The sequence below is a fragment of the Rhinolophus hipposideros genome (assembly GCF_964194185.1).
Source record: "Rhinolophus hipposideros genome assembly, chromosome: 2".
Classification (NCBI taxonomy): domain Eukaryota; kingdom Metazoa; phylum Chordata; class Mammalia; order Chiroptera; family Rhinolophidae; genus Rhinolophus; species Rhinolophus hipposideros.
In genome coordinates, this window is record NC_138048.1 from 83,910,111 (window position 1) to 83,933,439 (window position 23,329).

Genomic DNA, 23,329 nt, shown 5'->3' on the forward strand with positions numbered 1-23,329 from the left:
CATGTTTATGTAACATATTTTGAATGCAAACCCCGAGTCCTGCACTGTGCTAAACACTTTGTGTACATTTTCTCATTTAATCTTTTCAAAATCCCTATGAAAAAGGTATCATCATTTCCCTTGAATAATAGATTAGCAAAATAGGGTCTCAGAGAGACATGAACTAACTTCCCCAACTTCACACAACCAACAAGTGGTAGAAGTAGAATTTGAACTGAGGCTATTTTACTCTAGGTCTTCTGCTGTTAACCAATATGTATATGACAAACCGTGGTAATATATACCATGAGTTTTGTCTTTCACATTCCCACTAATGTCTTCATAGCTGAAAATTGGTGAAACCCTTGCAAAGGGTGGTAAGGGAAGTTTTCTTCATTGTATAAGATTCATAACTGATGTATAACAGAATAAAGACTTCTTGGGATCAAGGATTTTAAAATTAATTGTAGAAAAAGCTCAACTTATCTGCGGTTGATTGAAGCTCAGACTCTAAATACACAGTGTTCAGCAGTTAAGTGGGTACTTTTAGATATTTCTGCTCCTTCCATCTCCCGAATAGATCTGTGTAAGAAAAGAAGACAAGAAGTATGTTCTCTAAGGTGCTCTCTGGAAGGCTCTGAATACACTTCCAGTCGCCTCTCACTTTGTTCTGTGTTGCTGGGGTATGAAGCAGTCTAAAGATCACCTCAGTTTTTGTTAGTTAGGGAGCAACACTGAATTGAAGACTTACCCAGAAAAGATATCTTGATTTTTCCAAAATTATTGCCAGTGTCATATTACTTCCTGAGGTCTCTGGTTGGAACCACGTGGTTTTACTCTTTGACTTTTTCATATCCACGTGAGTGGGCAAAGCTACCCGAAGAAGCAGGGAGAGGCAGTGGTCAGTGCAGGACCACAGAAGGAAGGTCAGAGAGATGGGAGGACAACCAGGGGCCCCTCTAGGTTCATTGGAGACCAGAAGGGCAGATATTCAGTGGTGCTAAATGCTGAAGATAGCTTAGGGGGTTACCAACTGAGGAAAAACGGTTGGACTTGGCCATTTAGTAGCCTGTTTCTGGAGTAGATTCAGGAGAGATGCAGGAATAGAAATCAGGTTGTAACATGGTTACGAGTGAGTGGGAATTGAGAAGCTGAGTCAACCCCAATATATTCTTTCTTTGGCAGTGAAGGGCAGGTAGGAAGTTTGAGCATGTCGCGGAGTTGAGGGAAAGCGTACACACGTGTTTTTGTCTGGTGTGTGTGTGTGTGTGTGTGTGTGTGTGCATGCGCATGAGTTGAAAATGAGAAAGCCGAAGAAGTTTATAAATGGAGCAGGAGGCAACACATCAAGAGAGAAGAGAAGGGAGAAGAGAGCTTACTCTGTTCCAGGTACAGTGCTAGGGCCTCAAATTATTTGTTTCATTTAATGTGTACAGCAACCTTGGGAGGAAAGTGAAGCTCAGAGAAGGTGAGTAATTTCCCCAAGATCACACAGCTATTGCTCTGGCAGAGAAAACAGACAGATCTTTCTGACTTTAAAGACTATAAGTTCTATGCATGGAAGAAAGTGGAAAGAGAGAAGAATATTTAGTATACAAAGGTCCTAGAGGAGGTGGTTGGAGATGGAATAAAAAATGGGTTAGTAAGACAGAGGGACATACCTACCCCAGATGCAAAAGAAGATGGAATCAAAAAATACTGTAGAAGGGATTACAACTTAATTTTGTATTTTCTGGATAAAAATAGCCTAGGTAGCTGGTGTAAATTGTTCAAATTGATTCCTAGGAGAGACCACTGATGATTTCATTGAACTTCCAATGACAGATGTGTATTATCTTTTCTGTGTCTGGTTTTGATCACCCCCCAAATGATCTCAAATCATATACTGTGCCATTGCATGACTGTGGACTAATACAGCTCTTCCTTTTACTAGAATTTCCTTTCTTGTCTATATGTGAGATGTATGGAAATGGACATGACTAGTTTATTGGCAAACCAAATGAAATAAATACTGTGATGAATGAATTTTATTCAAGAATTTGGTCTTACGATTTTTGTATACTAAGTTATTGTTGGAGCATGTGAAATAGAAAAATTTTTAAATAAAGACCCCTAATAATTAATTAGATGAGTAACAAATTACAACTGAGCTTTTGTATCATCTAAGCCATTCCAGTTGAAATCTATGACCTACTTTATCTTATATTCTGTTGCCATAGTGCTTAGGTTAAACATGTAACTAAAGATTTATTTCCAGTGCAAGTCTGAATTTTTATTGTGCCCTGCAGTACTGCATGGATGATGCATGTGTGACAAGTCTCATATTTAGAAGATTCCAGAGGGAGTTTTGAGAGTTAAAGTATTATCACCCCCATCAGTGGTTATTAAGATAATATATTTTCTGTAGATGTGTATCATTTTCTTAAAACAGTGACTTCATGAATATCCTTAGGCACAAAAGAAGCAGACTTTTCGATTGCTTCAGAAGCAGGCTGCAGTTCCCCGAAAAGGAAAACAATATTTATCTTTGAAAGCATAAGCTTAGAGCTCAAAGACAAATTTTGTCCTTGAAATGTTTTAATGCCTCATTTGGTTTAAAAATCAATTCCATAGTAAAGTGTGCATTTTGCATTCTCAAGACCTTATCATTATAAAAAAATTACCCAGCTGGCAAACACCTCCTATCAATGGCGGGGTTGTTTTTGGTGGCATGGAAAGAAGTGACCTGACTAAGTCTAAGGGCCAACATTCTGCAGCATTCTCTGCAAAAGGGCACATTTCTTGCTGAAAGGTAAAGTTTTTTTCATTACATCTGTGGTATAGGAATTTGTAATAAGAAATATATATTTGATCTTGGTCACTTTTCCTGCACAGAGCTACAAAAACCCTTGGGATTTCCTAAGTGTAAAGAGTGAGAAGGTGTCTTTTATTATGCTAATGAGTTCACTTTTGGAAAGCCCCTGGGTAATTTAAGGATGGGTGCTGGTTGCCGGGGGAACCAATCAGGATTAGGTGGTTGGAACTCTCATTCCCACCCTCTGACTTCCAGGGAGAGGAGAAAGGCTCGAGGTTGAATGGATCAGAATTGATTGAATTTTTGAGACAAAAATTCAGTGTTGGTCAGCTTCCAAAGAGAATTGAGTTAATTGCTCAGTGGTGTGGAAAAAACACACAACCTTAAATTGTTTTCTATATTGCATGCATTTAACTCTGTGTAAATTTGGGAGTTTATGGGAGCAGATTAAATCCCAAGTGTGTTCTGTTTGGTTTACCAGGTCTGACAATTAAGTTCAAGAACTTGTTGCAAAGATGTTGCTAACCTCTTATCAGAGGGATTATTCATTATGAATTTGTACCAAATGGACAAACTGTTAACCAAGTTTACTATTTGGAAATGCTGAAAAGGCTGCGTGGAAAAGTTAGATGACCTGAACTTTTTGCCAACAATTCATGGCTCTTGCATCACGACAATGCACCAGCTCACAGGGCACTGTCTGTGAGGGAGTTTTTAGCCAACAAACAAATAACTGCATTAGAACACCCACCCTACTCACCTGATCTGGCCCCCAATGACTTCTTTCTATATCCAAAGATAAAGGAAATATTGAAAGGAAGACATTTTGATGACATTCAGGACATCAAGAGTAATACGGTTACAGCTCTGATGGTGATTCTAGAAAAAAAGAGTTCCAAAATTGCTTTGAAGGGTGGACTGGGCACTGGTGACTGTGCATAGCTTCTCAAGGGGAGTACTTTGAAGGTGACTGAAGAGATATTCAGCAATGAGGTATGTAGCACTTTTTCTTGGATGAGTTTGCGAACTTAATTGTCCAAACTCGTACACAGTATTTATTGTTGATTCTACCTATTTAGTCTATCTCAGTTTTAAGTGTCTTTTGGCAAAGGTGAACTTTTCAATTATATTGACCTCCTACTATCTCATGTCCTATACTGGGCACAATTCATTCATTGCAGTCATTATAGAAGGGAAAGAATTGATTTCTTTCTACTCGATTCTGAACACATCTTTGGGTTTTTTCACCTTAAATGTATGGAGTTTTCCACACATTTAATTTTTGGTGATCACTGACTGTGTAGCCTACAGTTTAATTCAATTTCTGAGACTAACTGCCAGGAGTTAGCACAAACCCCATAGCTTAATGGCTTAGTCCCACAAGACTATCCCCCACTTCAGATACAATTGCAAGTCCCAAGTTGTCATTTGTGCTCTGACCAACAGGCTATAAATTGGTGGTTCTTATGGCCCCCTCCTTGGGTTTGATAATTTACAAGAACAGCTAAAAAAAACTCAGGAAAGTGCTTTTGTTACTATTGCTGGTTTATTATAAAGGATACAACTATGGACAAAAAAGGAGCCCCATAATAAATCTGACAAGTCTAGTGACCGAAAGTAACCTTAAGGTGTGATCTGATAATGAATTCCTAATTCAGCAGGTCATGGTGAGTATAGCTTCCTTAGTAAAAAGTTAATCTTTACCTTAATCGAGCCCTATCCTCTTTTCTTATGCATCTAGGATAATGTACCTTTGAAATGCCAGAATAATCCTCTTTTCCAAATCCCTTGGAGACATAACCAGAGCACATGACCCCAAAACTCCTCATTGTTATCATATTGCCCAAATACCATCACTAGTTACTGTAAATGTTAATTATTAACTATCCTGTAACTTCCAATGTGAAAGAAGTATATATCTCTCCATTTTACTTTTTATCTAATCTGAGAGAATTCCCCACTGCTTTCTCCTACCCTCTTAATTGATCACCAATGGATTTCATGTAACCTACCTAAGTTTACTCCTTTGATTCTAAATGTATGAAGAGAACTGCAAAATTGCTATTCTCTGGAGTATTTTCTCGATCTTCTGAGATTGAGATGCTACTGGGCATGTTTTCAGTTTGGCTCAATTAAACTCTAACTAAAAACTCTTTTAAAATTTTTCTATAAGATTGGAGTTTCTTTCATTGACACTTTACTAATCGCGTACCTCAGTTTCTTCATCTGATAAATGGTGATATAATGACACATATTGCTTAATGTTGCTGCAAGGATTAAATTAGGTGACATACGTGAAGGGCAAATCATAGAGCAGGACATGTAAAAAAATTCAATAAATTTTGCTTCTTATAATTATCATGACTATTTGGATACTTCCAAAGGTCTAGCATAGTACCTTTCAGGTAGTAGCTTTTCAATAAGTATTTGAATGAATATGTGAACCAATGAATTAATCATACACCAGTGCCTAAAATATGTAGTTTGACAGAGTAAATCATCTTTCAGGTAGGACTTTAAAGTATTATACCTAGAGACTAACATAAGTGTTTCATCTTACAAAAACTTATTTCCATAATGAGATTTGCATTTCAAATGGGCTTTATAACAGGAACTTCCACACTAGCCCTGGATGAGTCATTTATTATTCTTCATAAGGTCCGAGTGAAGAGCTAGCAGTGGTTTTCTTTATTGTCTAGGCAACTTGCAGTGTCTGCCACAGAAAGGTAAATTAATTTATAACTTGCCAGATTTCCTTCCACAAAGCTATCAGCAGTAGATGAAAGAAATTTGTTATCCATATCCCTGACAGCAATAAACATTATTGCTCTAAATTCCTTCTCTCTCTCTCTCTCTCTCTCCAATCTGATAAGTGTAAAGTGAGATAATGGAAATGTTAAGCCTGAATTTCACAGATTAGGAACAGGCTGGTATGGAATCAAGTCCATCTGGTTACTTCATGGAGTTGAACTCTGTTGAAATAGGCAAAATATATTGCAAATCTTTGTGGATATAAACTGTTGTCTATTCTTCCTTTTGTTTTTTAGCACATTTACTTTGCTTTGTCTTGCATTTACTTTGCTCGTCCAATGTGCCATGGCCATATATGGCCATATATAAGTGCTCCTTAGGTCTTGCTGCTTTTCAAAAGGAACAAGATAATATTTGATGTAAGAAAACATTGCTCCAGTATTTCAAGTGTACACCTTCATAATCTTCATTGTAACAATCACCAAAAAACCTTCTCTGATATAAGCATCATTGCTTATCATGTTTCTTTAACTTATCCCTATAAAATTTTTAAGTACCTACTATTTTAGATTCTCTCTGCTTCTATTTACTATCTTAGGTTTTTATTCTTGGTTTACAAAATATATTAATTGTTTTCAGCTCCTTTTGATCACTTCAATTTTAACACTTTTATCTACTTAACATTTCACACTTTTATCTTTCCTATTTTATTTGTTTAAATACTTTTTCCTCAGGTATAATATTTTTTTAAACCATTGTTATTTGTTATTTTCTTCCTCTTTTTCTTTTAAATATCCTGATGATTTTTTGGTCCCATTTGATATTATAGTTTTGGGTTTTTTCCTTTTATCTTCTTTTTATATACTTGGTTTACAAATAGTAGCAGGAAATCTAGTTATAGTGACAGGGCCAAACGGTTTTGCTGATGAATTGGTTATAGATGGAAAGGGAACGAAAGGAATTAGCGCTGAAAGCTAGTATTTCAGTCAGAGTAAATGGATGAAAAAGGGAGTGATTTCTTAAGACAGGAGTATGTTGGAAGAAAAAATAAGAATTTCTTGTATCAGCATCACCATATAAGAAAAAGTATTTTAACATAAAAAAAGATGTAAATGCAGATATATTTAAATGAATACTTTTAGTTTCTGAAAAATTCACTAGTCTGTTTTTTAATTTCTCATTTTGCAGTGAATTGGTGAAAACCTCTGGCATTTGGGAATACTTGCTGTAGATAATGGAAGGATTTACAGTTCAGGAAAACTCACTGTGGTACCTACATAGAGATTAGGCTGAAAAGAACAATGCCATTAGAATGGAAGCTGTGGAGGTGTATTACAATTTGGATAAGGTGAGGGAGAAAGATCTATAAATCTGATGATGGGGAAGCTGAAGGTTGAGGAAGTTTGGTCTGAGGTCAGTGATATAGATGAAAAAGCTTTTGCTGAGAAGTGAAGTGGTTGAGGGTTATTCTTTGAGATAATTTGACGAGGCAAAATGGTGTCTAGTTGTTTTAATAGGCACGTTCAATATTTTGAGCTTCGAGGAGGCCTGTGCAGCCAACGTGTTGCCTTCACTTAGTATTATGTTTAGTTTAGCATGTCTTTGGAGACCACATGAGTTTAAAGATTTAGTTGAAATAAAAGTAATAAAATAACAGTAATTTGTAAATGTACTAAGACACATGTTAAATATTATCTTCGTTAATGAGACCATGAGTTCCTTAAAAGCAAAAGTGCCTTCTTTTTCGTACAAAGGTAAAGGCTGTCTTTTGGTGAAAACAGCCCACAGGGGAGACCAGCCCCGCGGGGCTCCCATTCTCAGGTTCTTCACCTACAAAATGAGCCAATGATATACATAGAATTTTTGAGGCCATTTAATGTAATGATGGATGTGCGAAGGAGAAGGGACTCGACTCGTATTAGCTATTTTTCTTTTTCCTCTTCCTCCTCCTCTGCCCCGGTCTTGGGGACACACCGAGGGTACTAACCATATGCTCGTGGAATGAATGACTGTATACCTCGGAGCCAAAAGGTTTTATTTTGGAATTCCAAACTGGGAAAGCGAGAGTTCGTCAGCATCCGTGAAACGGAATCTCAACAAAGTGTTCTTCACGTGAAACACAAAACTACAAATCCCAGCCTTCTTCTGGAAGAAGTCAAGCGGCTCACCAAGAATGCGGAAGTCTGGCCTGCTCGCCCAATCACGCCGGGGAGCTCATGTTGCGGCGCCAACCTGGCCAATCCTGGGGAAGCTTGCTCCGCGCCGCCGCGTGAGTGCCGCCTTCGCGCGCAGCGCTGACGGGTCGTTGGCGGATACGGCGGCCGTGGGGGCGGGGCCAACGCGTCTGCGGGTCGTCGCGCCGTCTGGGCCGTCTAAGCGCCTGGCTTTTGCTCCACCATGGCTCCCAAAGGCGGTTCCAAGCAGCAGTCCGAAGAGGACCTGCTCCTTCAGGATTTCAGCCGTAACCTGTCGGCCAAGTCCTCAGCGCTCTTCTTCGGGAACGCCTTCATCGTGTCCGCCATCCCCATCTGTGAGTGCTGGGAGTAGGCGGGCGGGGGAGGCCGCGCGCGCGCGGGCAGGTCACGCAGGACGGGGACGTGGCAGGGCCGGGCGGACCCGTGAGAGCGAGCGCTGGGTCCTCGGTTCGCTCTCTCGCTCAGGGAAGCGCGTAGCCTCCAGGGGCCTCAGTGCCCTCGTTGGGGATGGCGGTGGGGGCATCCCAGGAGAGTCACTTTGGCGCTTTTTAAAAGCACGCGTGATCCCGCGTCCCGGCCCCGGAGATGGTGAGTCACTAGTGCTGGGATGACAGCCCCGATGTGTGTTTAAAGAAGCACCCCGGTTACGGTCTGGCGCGCACACCCCTGCGCATAGCTTGCTGCTTTTTTCCTACACACCCGCAGTTTGCCGCTGCGAGATCTTCAACTTGGAGCATTACCTCTTTCGGGAAATAATGAATTCCCAGAGGGAGAGGGTCCCCTGACCACTCACACTGAACTGGAAGGTGGACCGCTTCTCAGCGCCGAGCATCACCTTCCCCATTCGATGAGAAGTCAGACCACTGCCCAGGACCAGCGCTTTACCGTTTTAAACGTGAATGAGTCGATGAGGGCCGTTCTCACTTGGGTGGCAGAACTTGGCAGACGCGGCCCACGTGGTCTGTACAGCTCGTGGTCCCCCCAATTGATTGGCATTTCCCGGCTCGTTGCCGCGATGTGGGGCGGTCAAAGCCAGACTTGTTTTCTCTTTCGGCCTCGTAGAACCCATTGTGAAAAGAACGCGGGTCGAAGCCCTTACGGCCCTGAACCCGCCCTGAGCTCTGCCTGGATTTCAGGCAACAGCCACGTCAGCATGTACACTGGGGTGCAGGGCTGCACGTGGCCCTCTGGCATGGCCTGCAGGCAGCACACAGCGCCCCGATGAATGAAATTGGAAGTCTGACTTGTGGTTCTGTTGAGCCAGGTCTCATTTTAGAAGAAGCGGAAATCGCCTATGGACTAGTTAATCGGAAGGTTGTGTTTTTCAAGCGCTCTGAGCTGGGAAGGCTGGAGACCGTGTTTTACTTGACCTCCCGCTTCTGAAGGTCCTCATCTACTACGTTGGAATCCCCAACCTGGGCTGTATTTTAACCAGGCTTAGCTGTAATTATCTCAGCAGGCCTTTGTAACGCGGTGGTAACGTTTTGTTCCTTTTCTGTACCCCCTCCCCCCTTATCTTAATTCAGGGTTATATTGGCGAATATGGCATATGGACCTTATTCAGTCTGCTGTGCTGTACAGTGTGATGACCCTAGTCAGCACTTACTTGGTAGCCTTTGCCTACAAAAATGTGAAATTTGTTCTCAAGCACAAGTAAGTATGTTTCTCAAGTGAAAGTGTGTTATATTTTTATATAGTAGTAGAGTGTGTGTGTGTGTGTGTGTGTGTGTGTGTGTGTGTGAGAGAAAGATGGTGGTGGTTTGGTTTCAGTAAGCATTTGAGATGACATATTTCTGTTTGGGGGAAAGCCACCTTAATGCTATAAAGAATTAACTAACTGAAGCAGAGACAGTGCTTCTGACACTGCTATGCAAGTAGGTTTTGAAGGTGGAATTAGAACACTTAAGTTCTATCCTATATCATGGAGTTTAATCAGAAAAACAAACTCACCAATTAAATGAACAATTCAGAAGCAAATGGAAATCTTTCTGGAAAGATTTGTTCTGGGTTGTCCATGTTCTATTTTTAGATATGAAAGAAGTAGTCTTTTTTTTTTTTGGTTATTATTAAACTCTGACATTTTTAATGCTAATTACATTTTTTTCTTATGAGTATGAAAATGTAAAAGATTACCATGTTTCCTCTATTTCAAGATCACACATATTATAAAATATATCATTATTGAAATGATAGCTTTTGGAGAAGAAACCCAAGCCTCACAACTAAATTTATACATTAATTATAAGCAATTATATATTCTGGTTTCATAAGGTTAAAATGTGGAGGCAACAGCCTAAACTTAAGGAAAGATGGTAACATTTGTTATGTCAGAGTGCCATGATCCCCGTGGGAAGCAGGTGTAAATTAATGTTTAATTGAAAATGGTGTCTTTCGAAATTGCTGTCATGCACACTTTGCTCTCTGATTTAGGATAGCAGGATTTTTCTCTGCTTCCTTATTGGAGCCTTGATGGTGCTGTTTCTGTGGAAGTACTTTCTTAAAGGCAGTTGGAATATTGCTGAGACTCAAAGTACCAGCATGCTTTGTGTACGCTTTGTCTTTCCATTCCCATAGTTCCCACTCTAGTTTGGACACTGTGTTTGCTTGGATTGTTGTAGCAGTCTCCATCTAGTCTCTTAAAAATAAAAACTTAGGTCCCACCCTGCCATGCACTGCATATATAAAGCACATTATACTCTCTGTAATTCTTACATCATTCAGGAGTTATTGTTTTATGGGATGAAGAACGTGTATTTATCGTTATCTGCCATCCTTTTTATCATGTCACTCTCTTACTTAAAACTCACCGTGCTGTTCTCTTTTCTAAGCGTATTAAAGCCAAATTCTTCCAGCCCCTGGAATATAAATCATCTGCCTCCTACCGGTGTGGCTTCATCTTTCAGGGTTGGACATTAGCTCTTCTTACTCAGCCTTCTTGTCATCCTTTGAAAGCTGTCTTATACCTGCCCTCATTTAGGCTTGTCTCCCTTCCTTTCCATTCTTCCATGTCTGTCATTTCGAGACCTAGGAAGTTTTTCCAGAGAAATCCTTCCTAAATCTGTTGTCCCTGTGTTAGGCTCTTTCTGGTGACAGGGCATAGAAACACGTTGAGGTGATCTCCGTTAAAGGGGTTTTATTGTAAGGAGACCAGAATAGCCTCAGTGGCTGAAAGGCGCCTCAGCAGCTTCTCCACTGCTATTCTGGCCCCATGGGAGCTCAGGTGGTGTGTGCGAGGCTGCGGTTCTGCTAGACCAGTAGGGTGACCGGGTGGGTCATCTTTGTCATCTTTCTGCTTGTCAGCCCCTCCTCACCAACTGCCATTCCAGGCTTCAGCCCATCTCAGCCTCTGCTGGTCTGGGCTATCTTTCTTGTGAGGGAGGCATGGCCAGCGATGGAGAGTGAAGCTCTCAGAAGTGGGCGTTCAGCACAACTCATCCTTTGTGAGCCCCTTGGAACTCAGTCCCTTTGGGACTTTGTCGTTGTTCACTTGTTCTGCATGTCATGTTTCATTCACCATTTGGAATCAAATCATGTTCATTTTACATTCTCGTTTCTGCTTTAGGCTTTTTGAGGGCAACTGGCCTGTCTTTTGCTTTATATCCCTTACAATAGTTAATGATATATTTAGTTCAGGAAAAATTTCAATGAGTTACTGATTTAATAGATTCTCAAAGTGGAATTTTTTTTTAGCCATAGTTTTGGTTTTATATTAAATATTGCCGCTGACATCGAAACTCGTAAGAATTGCAAGAACATTAAGAGTCAGAGAGCAGGGGAGAAGCTGCTGGGTGTGCTTAGGTAGTAGACGGAAGATGACTTCACAGTGGACAGTCTGCATTCCAGTCCCAGTTCTGCGGCTCTTAAATCTATAACCTCGGGCATATATTTTATCTTTCTAGACTCAGGTTCCTGAGCTGTCAAATGGGGTGACTAATGGTACCTTATAAGATGGTGAGGATTAAATGTAAGATGTGTGATGTGATAAGCATAGTGTCTGGCATATAGTAAATGTTTATGTGCAGTGTTGGAGAGCTTAGGGGGTGAGAGAGCCCTTAGGAATTCTTTTTTAAAGATGGCATGAGTTAATATTTGCAAAGATGTGTTTATTTTAAGAAATTAGATCTTATTTTTGTTTTTTGTTTTTTATTTTGGAAAGTTTCTGACACACTGATATAAAAAAAAATAGTAGGAGAAAAACAGTTGATTTTTGTGGGTTATCTCATTTGGCTGGGTCACTGGAGTGGCCTCTGTTGTTTTAGAGCATTCAGTGCCCAGTGAGGTTTATTTTCTAAGAGCCCTAAGACGGAGGGTAGGGTTTCTTCTTGAGTTGTAATAATCTTACTGTGTGGTTATTGAATATAGAGTTTTAGACCGAGAAGAGAAATTAACTATTTATCTGGTTCAGTCTTCAGAAAGATTTGTCATGTGGACAGATGATTGACTATTTGTCCTGGATGCTTAGAGATAATCAACTCTTTTGAAAATAGCTTATTCCTGTGTCCTAGCATCCTGATGGGGGGGTGTATGTATGTGTATTATCCCCCTTCTGCTCAGCTAAGAAAGGTTTCTGCTGTAAAGCCTGTCCATTTCTTTTTAATTGGCCTTGCTTAGAAAAAAGTGGTCCCATGGTCCCATGTTCAGAAACACTGAGTACCTGGACTACTAGACAGGTTCAGAAATAAGAGTCTGCCCTTCGGAGTAGAACTTTTACAAAATGAATCATGTGAAGTTGGATTTTTGGAAGAAAAAGTACATTATGGTGTCCTAAAGTATCTCTTAGAAAGACAGCGGTCTGCTCCCTTAGCTGCATTTTCTTTAGGTTTCAGAACTTAATTTCCTTTTATTTATTTTTCTTAGTTATTAATTTTCCTCCCTCTAGTTATCAATTTGTGGAAGAAATACATTACTTGAAGCTGACCAAAGGTTTTCTTTTTAACAGTGTTGATTCTAACTTGGTTCTTGAGTGAGAGCTAGAGATGGAGACATAAGTAAAACTAGACAAAATTTGTGCTTGATTTGTATCCCAGAAACTCTGCTGGTTAGAAAGTTTGAAAACTATTGCCTTAAGTGATCGTGGGCTTTCTTCTGAGGAATCCATCCTGATTTCTCCAGTTTTCCTTGGTATATCTAGTCATGAGGGATTGATTAATTGAACATAAAATGAATAGATTTCTATCTCTGTGTTCTACATCCTGTTGCCTTCAATACATCTCAGTATCGTGTTGAATGTTTTCATAGTGGGACTATGTAGGTAATTGTTATATGCTGCTTTTTATCAGTTCTGACTTTTTATGTTTACGGCTAATCACTTTCTCTATTGTGAGAAATACATCATGTTGCATTTAAATGTCATAATCTTTAGGAGGCTTTCTGTATTTCATCAGTTTAAATTTTATTCTCTTTCACTAGCAACCCCATGTGGTAAAATTCACCATATAGATTTTTTGATGAGTATGCATTTAATTATTTTTCTTTATCTGACTTGGCACTGAAGACTCTGATCTGATATCTTGGATATCACTTCCAGCCTTCTCTGGCTGATTCCATATTATCTTTTGGTGCAATCCTCATACCAATGGTTCATTGAACTAAAAGTGGTGTGGTCAATCTCTGATCATATGGTATTATTTCCTTTTATCAAAATCGTCTTTTGGAGTGCAATTAAAAACATTACTTCAAAAAAAAAAAAAACATTACTTCAAGATATAGCTGTTAATTTCCCTTTGTTTTTTAAGCCTGGTTTTCTTTCCTGTTATGATATTATGTATTTCTTTCCTGTTATTACTGGAATTGAAATCATATCATTTGTTAATGTCTTGTCAAATTTATTTGTTGAATAGTTAAATTATAGGCTGAGACAAAATGGATTTACAGTAATTCATAGCTAAATTGTGCTAATAGCATTTGACTTTTATTTCCCTATTACATATCTAAACTTTGGAAAATTCTCCCTTTTAAGCAGATATCAAAACTCATAACTAACAAACCCCATCTTGGAAGTTTCTTGAGCTTGCTCTCTTGGCTAGTACAGTGTAATAAACTTGGAACTTGCTGTTCAGTTTATTTTTTTTGAAATATAAAGTATCATACAGTTGCCAATACAACAGATGAGTACAGAGTGTTTCTGAGAGAGTGTGGTGTTCACTCCTGGAGTATGTGGAAACTTTTTTTTCTTTTCCTTCCAGAGTAGCACAGAAGAGGGAAGATGCTGTTTCCAAAGAAGTGACTCGGAAACTTTCTGAAGCTGATAATAGAAAGATGTCTCGCAAGGAAAAAGATGAAAGGTTTGACTCATTTAAAGTGTTTGGAGTAATCATAAAAGAGGATACTTTGTACAAAATAAGTTTTTGATTTCTGCTTAGAGAATGAATATTGAAATTGAGGCAAATGTTAGTATTGTAGAATATGCAATAATGGGAATAACAACTGACTGTGAGTTTTTATTACTACCAGATACTTTTCTTTGTGCTGTACACAGTTCATTTATTTCTCTAAAGAGCCCTATGAGGTCTGTACTGTTGTTATCTCCATTTTACACCTCAGGAAACTGAGGTACAGAAAGCGTTGGTAAGTTGCCCAGGCCTGTAGATTCGTGTGTGGTAAAGCCACTATAAGAACGTAGTCATTCTGGCTTCAGAGCTTGTACTCAACTGCTCTGCTGTAGAGCTTTGTCCGGTGCCGGTTCTGCCACTTGATAGCTGTGTGACCTTGAGCATATCATCTAACCCCTCTGGGTCTGAAAAGTTTTCATTGTGTTGTGTGTTAGCATTTTTAGGTGGTGGTACTTCTGTTCCTGAGCTTCCCTGTGGACGTCCAGTCTGGGTTATCTGCTTTGGCTGGGAAAAAGAAAACTCAAGTTTGTTTCCTGTTGCCAGTCCTGTGCCACATTTGTTAGCCCTAGCCCCCACCCCACCCCCATACCCCCAAGTTTTCCCGTTAACTGCTCTTGGAAGGCTTTGCAAATAGTCTATCATCTGAGTAGCAGAAGCCTCTGAGTGATTGAGTAAACTTGTGCTTGAGAGTTGCCAGATGGTTTAATAGAGTCATGAGTCGAGGTTGTTTTCATGGATCTTAAGTTTCAGTATCTACAACGTGGTTTGCAAAATGGAATTTTTATCCCACTTTGCTCCAGAAAGACTTTGTGGGGACTTGCAATATTAAAGTGCATATAAAACAAAGCAGTACAATTTTAAAAGATCACAAACCATTTAAAAATAAGAAAAGGTGGCCTCAGAATAAGTTATAGCAATTGAGCACTAAACTTAGCTCTGAGCTTCCAAGTGTCAGGGGAAGCATCTGAGGTCATACAGCTTTTGTTGTCCAATGAGAAGCGCATGCAGATCCTTCTGAAAAGAAACTTTCCTGGCACTGATTATTGGAAGGACTTTATCAAGTGGTTCCTTATTTAAGGGACACTGAGTAACTTAATGAACAATGTCTTTAGTAGTAGTTTTGCAAAGGCACCAAGACATTATTGAAATGGTTGTCTCCTATGGATCCTTTATAAAACTGAAGGCACAATGTTAAAAACATGACAATGAAGACCTTTCTTCTGGGAGCAGCTTCGATGAGGTCTGGCTGTATAGCTTTCTGATTGCGAATTTTTGCATAGGAATAGAGGTTAGCTAATCTAGAACACTTAAACAAAAATCTTTTCATTGAGTTATAACACTTATTAGAATAGTGGTTCTTAAACTGCAGTGCACATCATAATTACCCAGTTTCAGAATGCTTGTTATAGCTCTTGTAGGTTTTAGGCGATTAATTATATTAGAGATGGTAAGTGGGTCTCATCCCATTGCGGACTTGCCTGCTTTGGTCTGCTACTTGTTCTTGATCCTGGGATGTATCTCAGCATCTTTCTTGCTCGGTATTCAGGTAGTCACTACTAATCAGAATCGGAATGGGAAGTGAAATCTCTTTGTCATTGGCTGGACCACATACTTCAAAGTAGGATGAAGTGGAGGTTTTATTGATACATAAAATGCAGAGTGTCAGATTATAAAATTTCTGTTCTTGTCATCAGTAGAAATTTGTGCTATTAGTATTTCTCTCACAAAGCCACACTGGATTCAATTGTACCCATGTCTGTACTCATGTTTGACTCTTAGAACTGGGACTAATACTCCCATTACATGCCGATATTTTTCTCGAAGGATAAGTTGCTTCCAAGAGGTATGATTTAGGAGAAGGCTTATCAGCACATCGTTGCCTACATGCATATCTATCAAAGCTCCATCTGCACTCACTCTGAATATGTCTTCCATGCCACTGTGAAACTGCTTTGCCACCCATTCAAGGATGGGAATGAGCAGAGGAAAATCAGAGATTCGTTGACGCTTGTCTTGTCCCAGAGTGTGAGTGGTATTTCCCTTTGACTTACCAATGGTCTATCAGTTAGCATTATCTGATTGTAACAGTTGTTGAGTTTGGTCTCAACTTTTCCTTTGTTGTAGGAAGTGCTCCTTGGAAAAATGACTCTTTCGGAAGTGCTCTTCCAAACTAGACTTTCTGTCAGTGAAGCTTTGGCAGAACCATTGCTGATGAGGCCATTTGTGGGTCTTAAAGTTTTTCATGAACCAGGATATGAGTGGACTAGAAAAAGTTATGAAAGCCGTTAGTCCTGATTGTGTACACACGGTCGTCTTGGGAGCTGGCGTGACCTAAATGATTGAGCTGAGTCTTTCTTCAAAGAATTGAAGAAAGGGCATGACAGGGAGTTAGGAAGAAGTGCCGTGTGGGAGGTGGGATGATGTAATTATTCATAGTAAAGGCAGGCTAGTAGCCTGTTTAAGGAACCTGTCTCCATGGGTCCTGTGCCAGAGTCTTCAAAACAGGCAGTTGTTCTGAGTGTTTTCTAGCATTAGACTGTGTTGGAACTATGCATTTTCTGAGTTGGTATTTTCTTTGATCAATGTTAGAATGGTATAGTGTATTTCTTCCAATTTCAAGTCATACATATTTTTAGAACTTACTTTTAAACTTCTCTGAAATCAGAAGCTATTTTATAGTGGATGGCTGCATTGAATGTAATATTGTACTGTACTTCTCCTAAACTCCTAGCACCGCATTTCCCTGAAAATAAGAGCTAGCCGGCCCATCAGCTCTAATACATCTTTTGGAGCAAAAATTCATATGAGACCTGGTCTTACTTTACTATAAGACTTATTTTCTTATTTTGGGGGAAACACAGTAAATTGAAGATTTAGTAAATTAATGGTATCCACAGAATAAAAAAATATGGCCTATATGTTAAAAGCCACAGATTTGTTATGATGGAGATGAGGTGCTAATACACTTTATTTAGCTCCTTTACAGCCACTATGGTTGACTTTGGATTTGAACATTTGGTGAATAAAATGTGGCAGTTTCCAATGACATTAGCCATAGTGCTGTCCATAGGATTGGTAAAGGGTATCATCTGGCCCCAGAGTCGTGTATCTTTTTGGGGGGACGAAGCATCAGTGGCAGTGGCTTTCAGCCTTTTTGGTAATGACCCACAGTAAAAGAATACATATTTTACCTTTTTACCAAATATACTTATACATACACACATGCAAATGTTTCGCAAAACAGTAATTACCCTACTGTGAGTAGGGTAATCAAGTACTCGATACGTTTCTATGCTTAAAAAATTTGTATTTTTAAAAAATGCTGGTCTCACCCCATTGTTATTTTCCCTGAGCATAGGATCCACTTAACTTATTTCACTTTCCACCAATGGATCACAACTTACTCTTTTAAAAACTGCTTTACAGAGTTAATTACCCAAGAGGAATAAAGTATTCACAGGTACCCTGGAACTTCTTCCTGTTGCCCATGTGAAGAGGTCAAAGGAAAGGTTGATAAAGTACTACCAGTAAATTAATCAAGTAGCATAATGGGTTAAATAAAAAGTAAATGGATTTTACAAAATTAAAAAAATCCTCCTAATGATCAATCCTCCTAATGATATTCTTTGTTTGACTTAAGTAAAGAGGGCTAAAGATAGTCACAGACAGGTCTTCTTTTGTGAGACCACAACTAGGTTTTGTCCTTGGGATTGTCTTAAGGTTTAATATTTTAGGGTGAAATCTGTAGGCTGGAGAGAGCCTCAGGCCAGACAACAGCCCAGGAAGCTGTCTTAGCTGCTGATCATCGAGTTTGTTGTAGGTGAGGAACTAGAGAGAGATGTCTGCTTTGGCTGCTAATGAAACAAAGCGAACTGCAGTTACTTACTTTTCCCCAGGCAGTCACGGCTTCGGATGAAAAGAAGATAACATACCCAGCCACTGTTTTCTTCAGCATCAATGGACGGAAATACCTTTTCAGGAGAAAAAAGGGGACCATGCTGACGAAATTTCATATTAAAAACACATTCTGCCTAGAACACCGAAGGAAAAACTTACCTTACAATGAAGTAGAACCATGTGGTATTTAAAAATTTTAATGCATATTTATAAACTTGATTGACTTGTTTGACTTGTCTACAGAATCTTGTGGAAGAAGAATGAAGTTGCTGATTATGAAGCTACAACATTTTCCATCTTCTATAACAACACCCTGTTCCTCGTCTTGGTCATCGTCGCGTCCTTCTTCATCCTGAAGAACTTCAACCCCACAGTGTATCCTGCTTATGCTTTCCTAGAAGTCTAGAAACAGTGGTTTGTTTCGGTTTTGTACAGGGCCCAGTCTGTTAAATAGCACTGTGACCTTAGGCGAGTTTCTGGACATTTACAATAAGGGTTTTGGGTTTGATTTAAAGTTCTTTAAAGTTTGTAAATTATGACTTCATGATACATAACAAGTGTTGCAAAGCCGTCTCACGTATATAATTATGTATACCTGCCTATTCCAAAAAAGATGCAAGGAGCAAAAGCAAGCTTGTCTTCTTTGATAGCCCCTGGCATAAGCCATGTGTCTGTTAGTGTTTGGGGCTTTGGGGTTGGGTGGATGGCCAGTGTAGTTAAATAGGCACATTTCATAGTACCTAACAGCATTTCAAGCTGCTCTCTTACATTGAGCTTTTGGGCAAGTATCAGTATTTTCTTGTTAAGGTAATTTATTCAGGGTGTTATCCAGGGATGTGCAGCCAACTTTTTAACAGTTGGAGATTTTGATGTAATAACATATTAGAAACCCTTCAGCTTGCATCTTCTGGAAACACTGGAGTGGTTTTCCCCAAACAGTCCAGTCCTGAGGCTGAGTAGCTGCGAACTTTCACAACCTCCTTTTGGTCCGCTGTAGCCCAGTGTTTTGGTCAGCTGTATCCCAAACACTGATGGGCAGGGGAGACTTATTTTTCCTGTGTTCTTGAGGGGAAAAAGGAAAACAAGTCTCTTCTTCCTTCCCATATTCTTTGATCAGCTCTTTTCCTGAAGGTTAAAGAGCATTCATTCAGATGTTTTCTTTGTGATCCTGAGTTCTGGGTTTCTGTCTGAAACCCAGACAGAATTGGAATACATATTTTAAATTGGAACACATATCCTGTGCATGTTCTTAATTTTTTATAGCCTTCTTCTGGCTTGTAAATTGTGTTTGCAGACAATGGACTACATATAATTGCCATTATACAGAGTGTCAGGAGGGAAATAGAACATTCTAAAGAGATGGGCTCTTTGTTTTTTGTTGAAAAACTAATTTTGGGTTCCTGATTTTTCCTTAACATCAAATTCTTACAGGAACTACATTCTGTCCATCAGTGTTTCTTCGGGACTCATCGCCCTCCTGTCCACGGGCTCCAAGTAGACCATGTCAACGTCGCCCCTAACTTTGTGTCTGTGGGTGGCCTGTGGTACATGGAGAAGTAGCAGGCTGGTCAGAGTGGAAGACACGGAAGGTGTTTGGAGTTTGAGGGTTTGAAAAACCCAACAACATGCAACTCAGTATTTGTTTATTGGCTCTTTTTTGAAAAGACTGTTGAAATTAAATAAATTGAAAGGGAAACTCAGAGTACCAGGACATTTATTAAAAGGCAAAAAGTGTCTTGCAATGTATAATGCTATAATCACAAGAGGAGAAAATAACTTGTTTCCTTGATTTGTCAGAGGTCACAGTAACCTGGGCTGACTGTTATTATTTATAATAATAGCAAGAAGTTAATAACTGGTTCTGTGTGTTCCAAGCACAATATTACAACTTTTTTTGAACCTTAAATATCAGAATGAATCCCTGGCGGGAGGGGAGTGTGGGCTAGGCGGATTGAACTTCATGTTTATAGTTTCCTGAATTTGTGATTTGATATACTCATAACTCAAAGTTAAAAACATGGCTTCTCCAACTTGGGGAAGACAAACTTGTGGAAAAGTACTTTGAAAACAAAAAAAAAAAGAAGAAGAAAAGTAGCCAAGGTAATAACCTAAAAATAGTGCCCAGGCATATGCGAGGTGTCCTGTGGGGTTAAAGCACACACTGTTCAGCTGGACAGTGTTGGCCTTGGGTGGCCAGGGAGGTCAGTTTGACCCTCCCATATTGGTTTGCCTTGTTTATAGAGACTGGAATCATTGTTTTCTTTGAGTATGGTCTCAGACCACTGGAGGAATGTTCAGTAAGAGAGAGAACCTCTTTCCTGAGTATTGATGTGTAAATGACCAAAGTAATTTTCATGATCTTAGTTCTAGAATTCTAAGAACACACCAAGGAATTACGGTGATTTTAGTGCTTATCGGCATTTTTCCATTAGGACTTTTATAAATTTGACCCTTTTAGTCCATAGGTTCCCATTGATCGTGAATAAAATATTGATTTCTTCAGCTCTTGGGGCCGAGAGCAGTCTTTTGCATTTTTTAACCAGTGTGAGTATACAGATACTATCATTTTCTTTGTGTGCCATGCATTTTTTGAAAAAATTTGGGAAGCTCTTCTTGAACCAATATCATTTAAAAGGTTATGGAATCCCAGATGGTAGTCGTTTCATATTCCTATGAGCTTTTACCACATCTAGTAATTTCTTATTGGCAGTAGCTCAAAGGAAATACCATTATTTCTAATTCCCAATCTTAACTTGAATCTTGTTTTCACTTCTTAAGGTGAATATTGCAAATAGTACTTGCTGTTTTACTTATAACTATAGAAAGGTGTTCGTGAGGAGTTCATTTCTTACTTGCCTGTTGGAGACTTTGGTAGGCCACGTCCAAGAACTGGGAAAGAAGATATTGGCACAGTGGTCTTCATTGTCTTCAGGTGAGGAGTACAGTAGGTTGGTGCAAAAGTCATTGCGGTTTTGGCAATTAGTTTTAACCTGTTAAATTGCAATTACTTTTGCACCAGCCTAATATTTCATCATTGTTTCTAGAAGTTTGAAATTCTTTACTTTTATTTGGTGCGTTATCCATGTGCCATCACTGGATAATATGGGGTAAATGGGAAGTCAGAAGAGATTCACTGCACAGCAGCTAGTGTAACACATGAGAGGTTTATTTTTGTTTTAACCTTCCTCCCCCTTCTCTCCCTCCCCTCGCCGTTGATAAATAATAGTTTGAGTAGTGGCATGGGGTTTATGTACCAAATACATTTGCTTCACAAAATGACTATTTGACTGTCAACATCTATTTGTTACTTGTAGCTGGGCCAAGTATCTTTTTAAAGTGCGGGTTAAAAATTGCCACTAGATGGCAGTGCCTGTGTAGCTGGGGGAAATTGCCACCATTCTTACTATATTACACAATGTAGCTGAAATGGGGTGGTGAAATAGAGGCCTGTGCTTAACAAACTGAATAATTTGAAGAAAAGCAAGTAAGCAAAATTTGATTTTGGTTCTGGGTTTTTTCTCCAGCACTCTTTTGTTTTTAATCTTTATAATGGTTTCTAACTTCTTATACTGTTAGATAAATTTGTGTGCATAAGTTTATGACATGTACTCACAGTTCCACAGTTTTCATTCAGGATACTTTACCAGTACTTTACTCTTGGGAATTACAGAACCTTTTCTCCATTCCTCTCCCATCGTCTGAAATGACTCTGTGGTACATAGAATTATGATTTATGGTTTAGTTAGTAAAAACTTGCTGTAGAATTTTTATCTCAAAAGACCCCCTTGTCCAACAGCAGTAAAATAAAGGGTTCTGCTGTAATGGGGATTCAAAGTGATTAAATTCCATTTTTGACACCCCTAGTGATAAGTAGGGGCATAAAGTACTGGAACATTTTACATTTCCCTATTTTTAATTTTTTTACAACTTAATAAAAATCTTGGATTGAAATTATTCTTAGCCAGTAAAAATTTACTGGTTGTTCTGTTTGATATATTATTCTACCTTGGAAAGAATAATTTGAAGTAAGTTTTGAAATTAACTGAAATGAGGTTGGATTCATACCTAAAATTCTTGTGAAAGGCCTTATTAAGTATCATTAAACTTTGCTTTTTAAAATTTATATTTTCCCCAGGCTTCTTTATAAGAATCATGTGAATAAGTATATCTTTATTATGTTACTTTACATTATCCATCATTTTAATTTCCCACACATGTAAACGTGTTTTTGTAGTTACTGATCAAATATTTGTATGGCGTTGACTGGCATAGTGCAGTTATATTACAGAGCAGAATAATGTTAGGTCTCTGCCAGTATGTGCCTGCTGTGCCTGCCCTCCCTGTTTGTGTGTTTCCAGTATGTGTGCCCGTTACTGCTGTTTCTGGAGACACAAAGGAAGCCTATACATAGTCATGTACATGTATAGAGACCCAGTCTACAGGTACGTGTGTTTGGGCTGAAGGGCTTATCTCCCACCTGGGGAATTAATTGAAGATTAGGAGGGGGTTTTAAGTGGTTGGTTTAGATTTTCATGCAGGCATTTAGAGACTGACTTCTCATTGGCCTTCATGAATTTTGATTGCATCTCTTTGACCTTTTCCCTCTTAGCTGATTCTGAATGTGGATTCATACCCAAGCTTTTTTTAACTTAAAAATTCACACACCCAGTTGACTTTTACGTAAAACTTTAAAGCTAAAAAGGAAAGTTGTACTTACAAGAGCACTGAATAAAATACGAAATACTTGGGTTGTACGCCTGGTTCTGCCATGTACTAGCAGTGTGAGTTTGGGAAGTTCTTTTTCTCTCCAGGCCTGATTGCCTCACTGGCCAAGGAGGAATGGTCTTAAAGACAGCTAAGGTCTCTTGAAGCTCTGCTAGCTTATCTGGTGACCCTTGGCACAGTGTTAATGGAGATGAAGGGACAGTTCTTAAAGTGGAAAGCTAGGCACAGAGTTTCTCGTTCTAATGTCTCTTGGTCAAGATTTCAGTATGTGGATGGCTGCTACCCGGGTTAGTCTCAGGAATGGTATGTTTTCTCCCAAAAAATTCTTTCCAGAAAATAAAATGAGTGCATGGACATTTTTTTTAAGGATATAACTGTGAATTTCTTATCTAGTATATTTACCATGGCAGATGATTTGTTTATTAAAAACGAGCTGTTTCTACGGCTAAGCAATACTGTTTGTATTTGGTTGTAATTTGTGGGCTCTTTTAAATGAGTTTGAGGAGTTGTAACCTTAGTGCAGAGGATTTCTAAAACCCAATGAGAGATGGTATCTTTAGGAGCTAAGCATTTACGCCATTAATAAAAGTTTGGATTGCCGTTTAAATCTTGATCACTGCTGTTTCTGTTAGATAGATATATATACATTTTTTACC

At 39.1% G+C, this 23,329-nt stretch overlaps 1 protein-coding gene across 1 annotated transcript; it reads left to right on the forward strand.

Moving 5' to 3' along the window:
- Nucleotides 1-7,839: 7,839 nt before the first annotated feature.
- SSR3 (signal sequence receptor subunit 3) lies at nucleotides 7,840-23,277 on the forward strand. The gene is made up of 5 exons (XM_081065821.1): nucleotides 7,840-8,054; nucleotides 9,246-9,372; nucleotides 13,905-14,003; nucleotides 18,192-18,323; nucleotides 19,380-23,277. Exons 1-5 carry the CDS (start codon nucleotides 7,922-7,924, stop codon nucleotides 19,444-19,446), a joined length of 558 nt encoding a protein of 185 aa, XP_080921947.1. The 5' UTR covers nucleotides 7,840-7,921; the 3' UTR covers nucleotides 19,447-23,277.
- Nucleotides 23,278-23,329: the final 52 nt, after the last annotated feature.

Excerpts from the sequence above, each read along its gene's own strand:
- SSR3 (XM_081065821.1), top strand. The coding sequence starts at position 7,922 with ATGGCTCCCAAAGGCGGTTCCAAGCAGCAGTCCGAAGAGGACCTGCTC. Across the intron at positions 9,373-13,904 it reads AAATTTGTTCTCAAGCACAA|AGTAGCACAGAAGAGGGAAG; the intron begins GTAAGTATGTTT and ends TTTTCCTTCCAG. Across the intron at positions 18,324-19,379 it reads AAGAACTTCAACCCCACAGT|GAACTACATTCTGTCCATCA; the intron begins GTATCCTGCTTA and ends AAATTCTTACAG.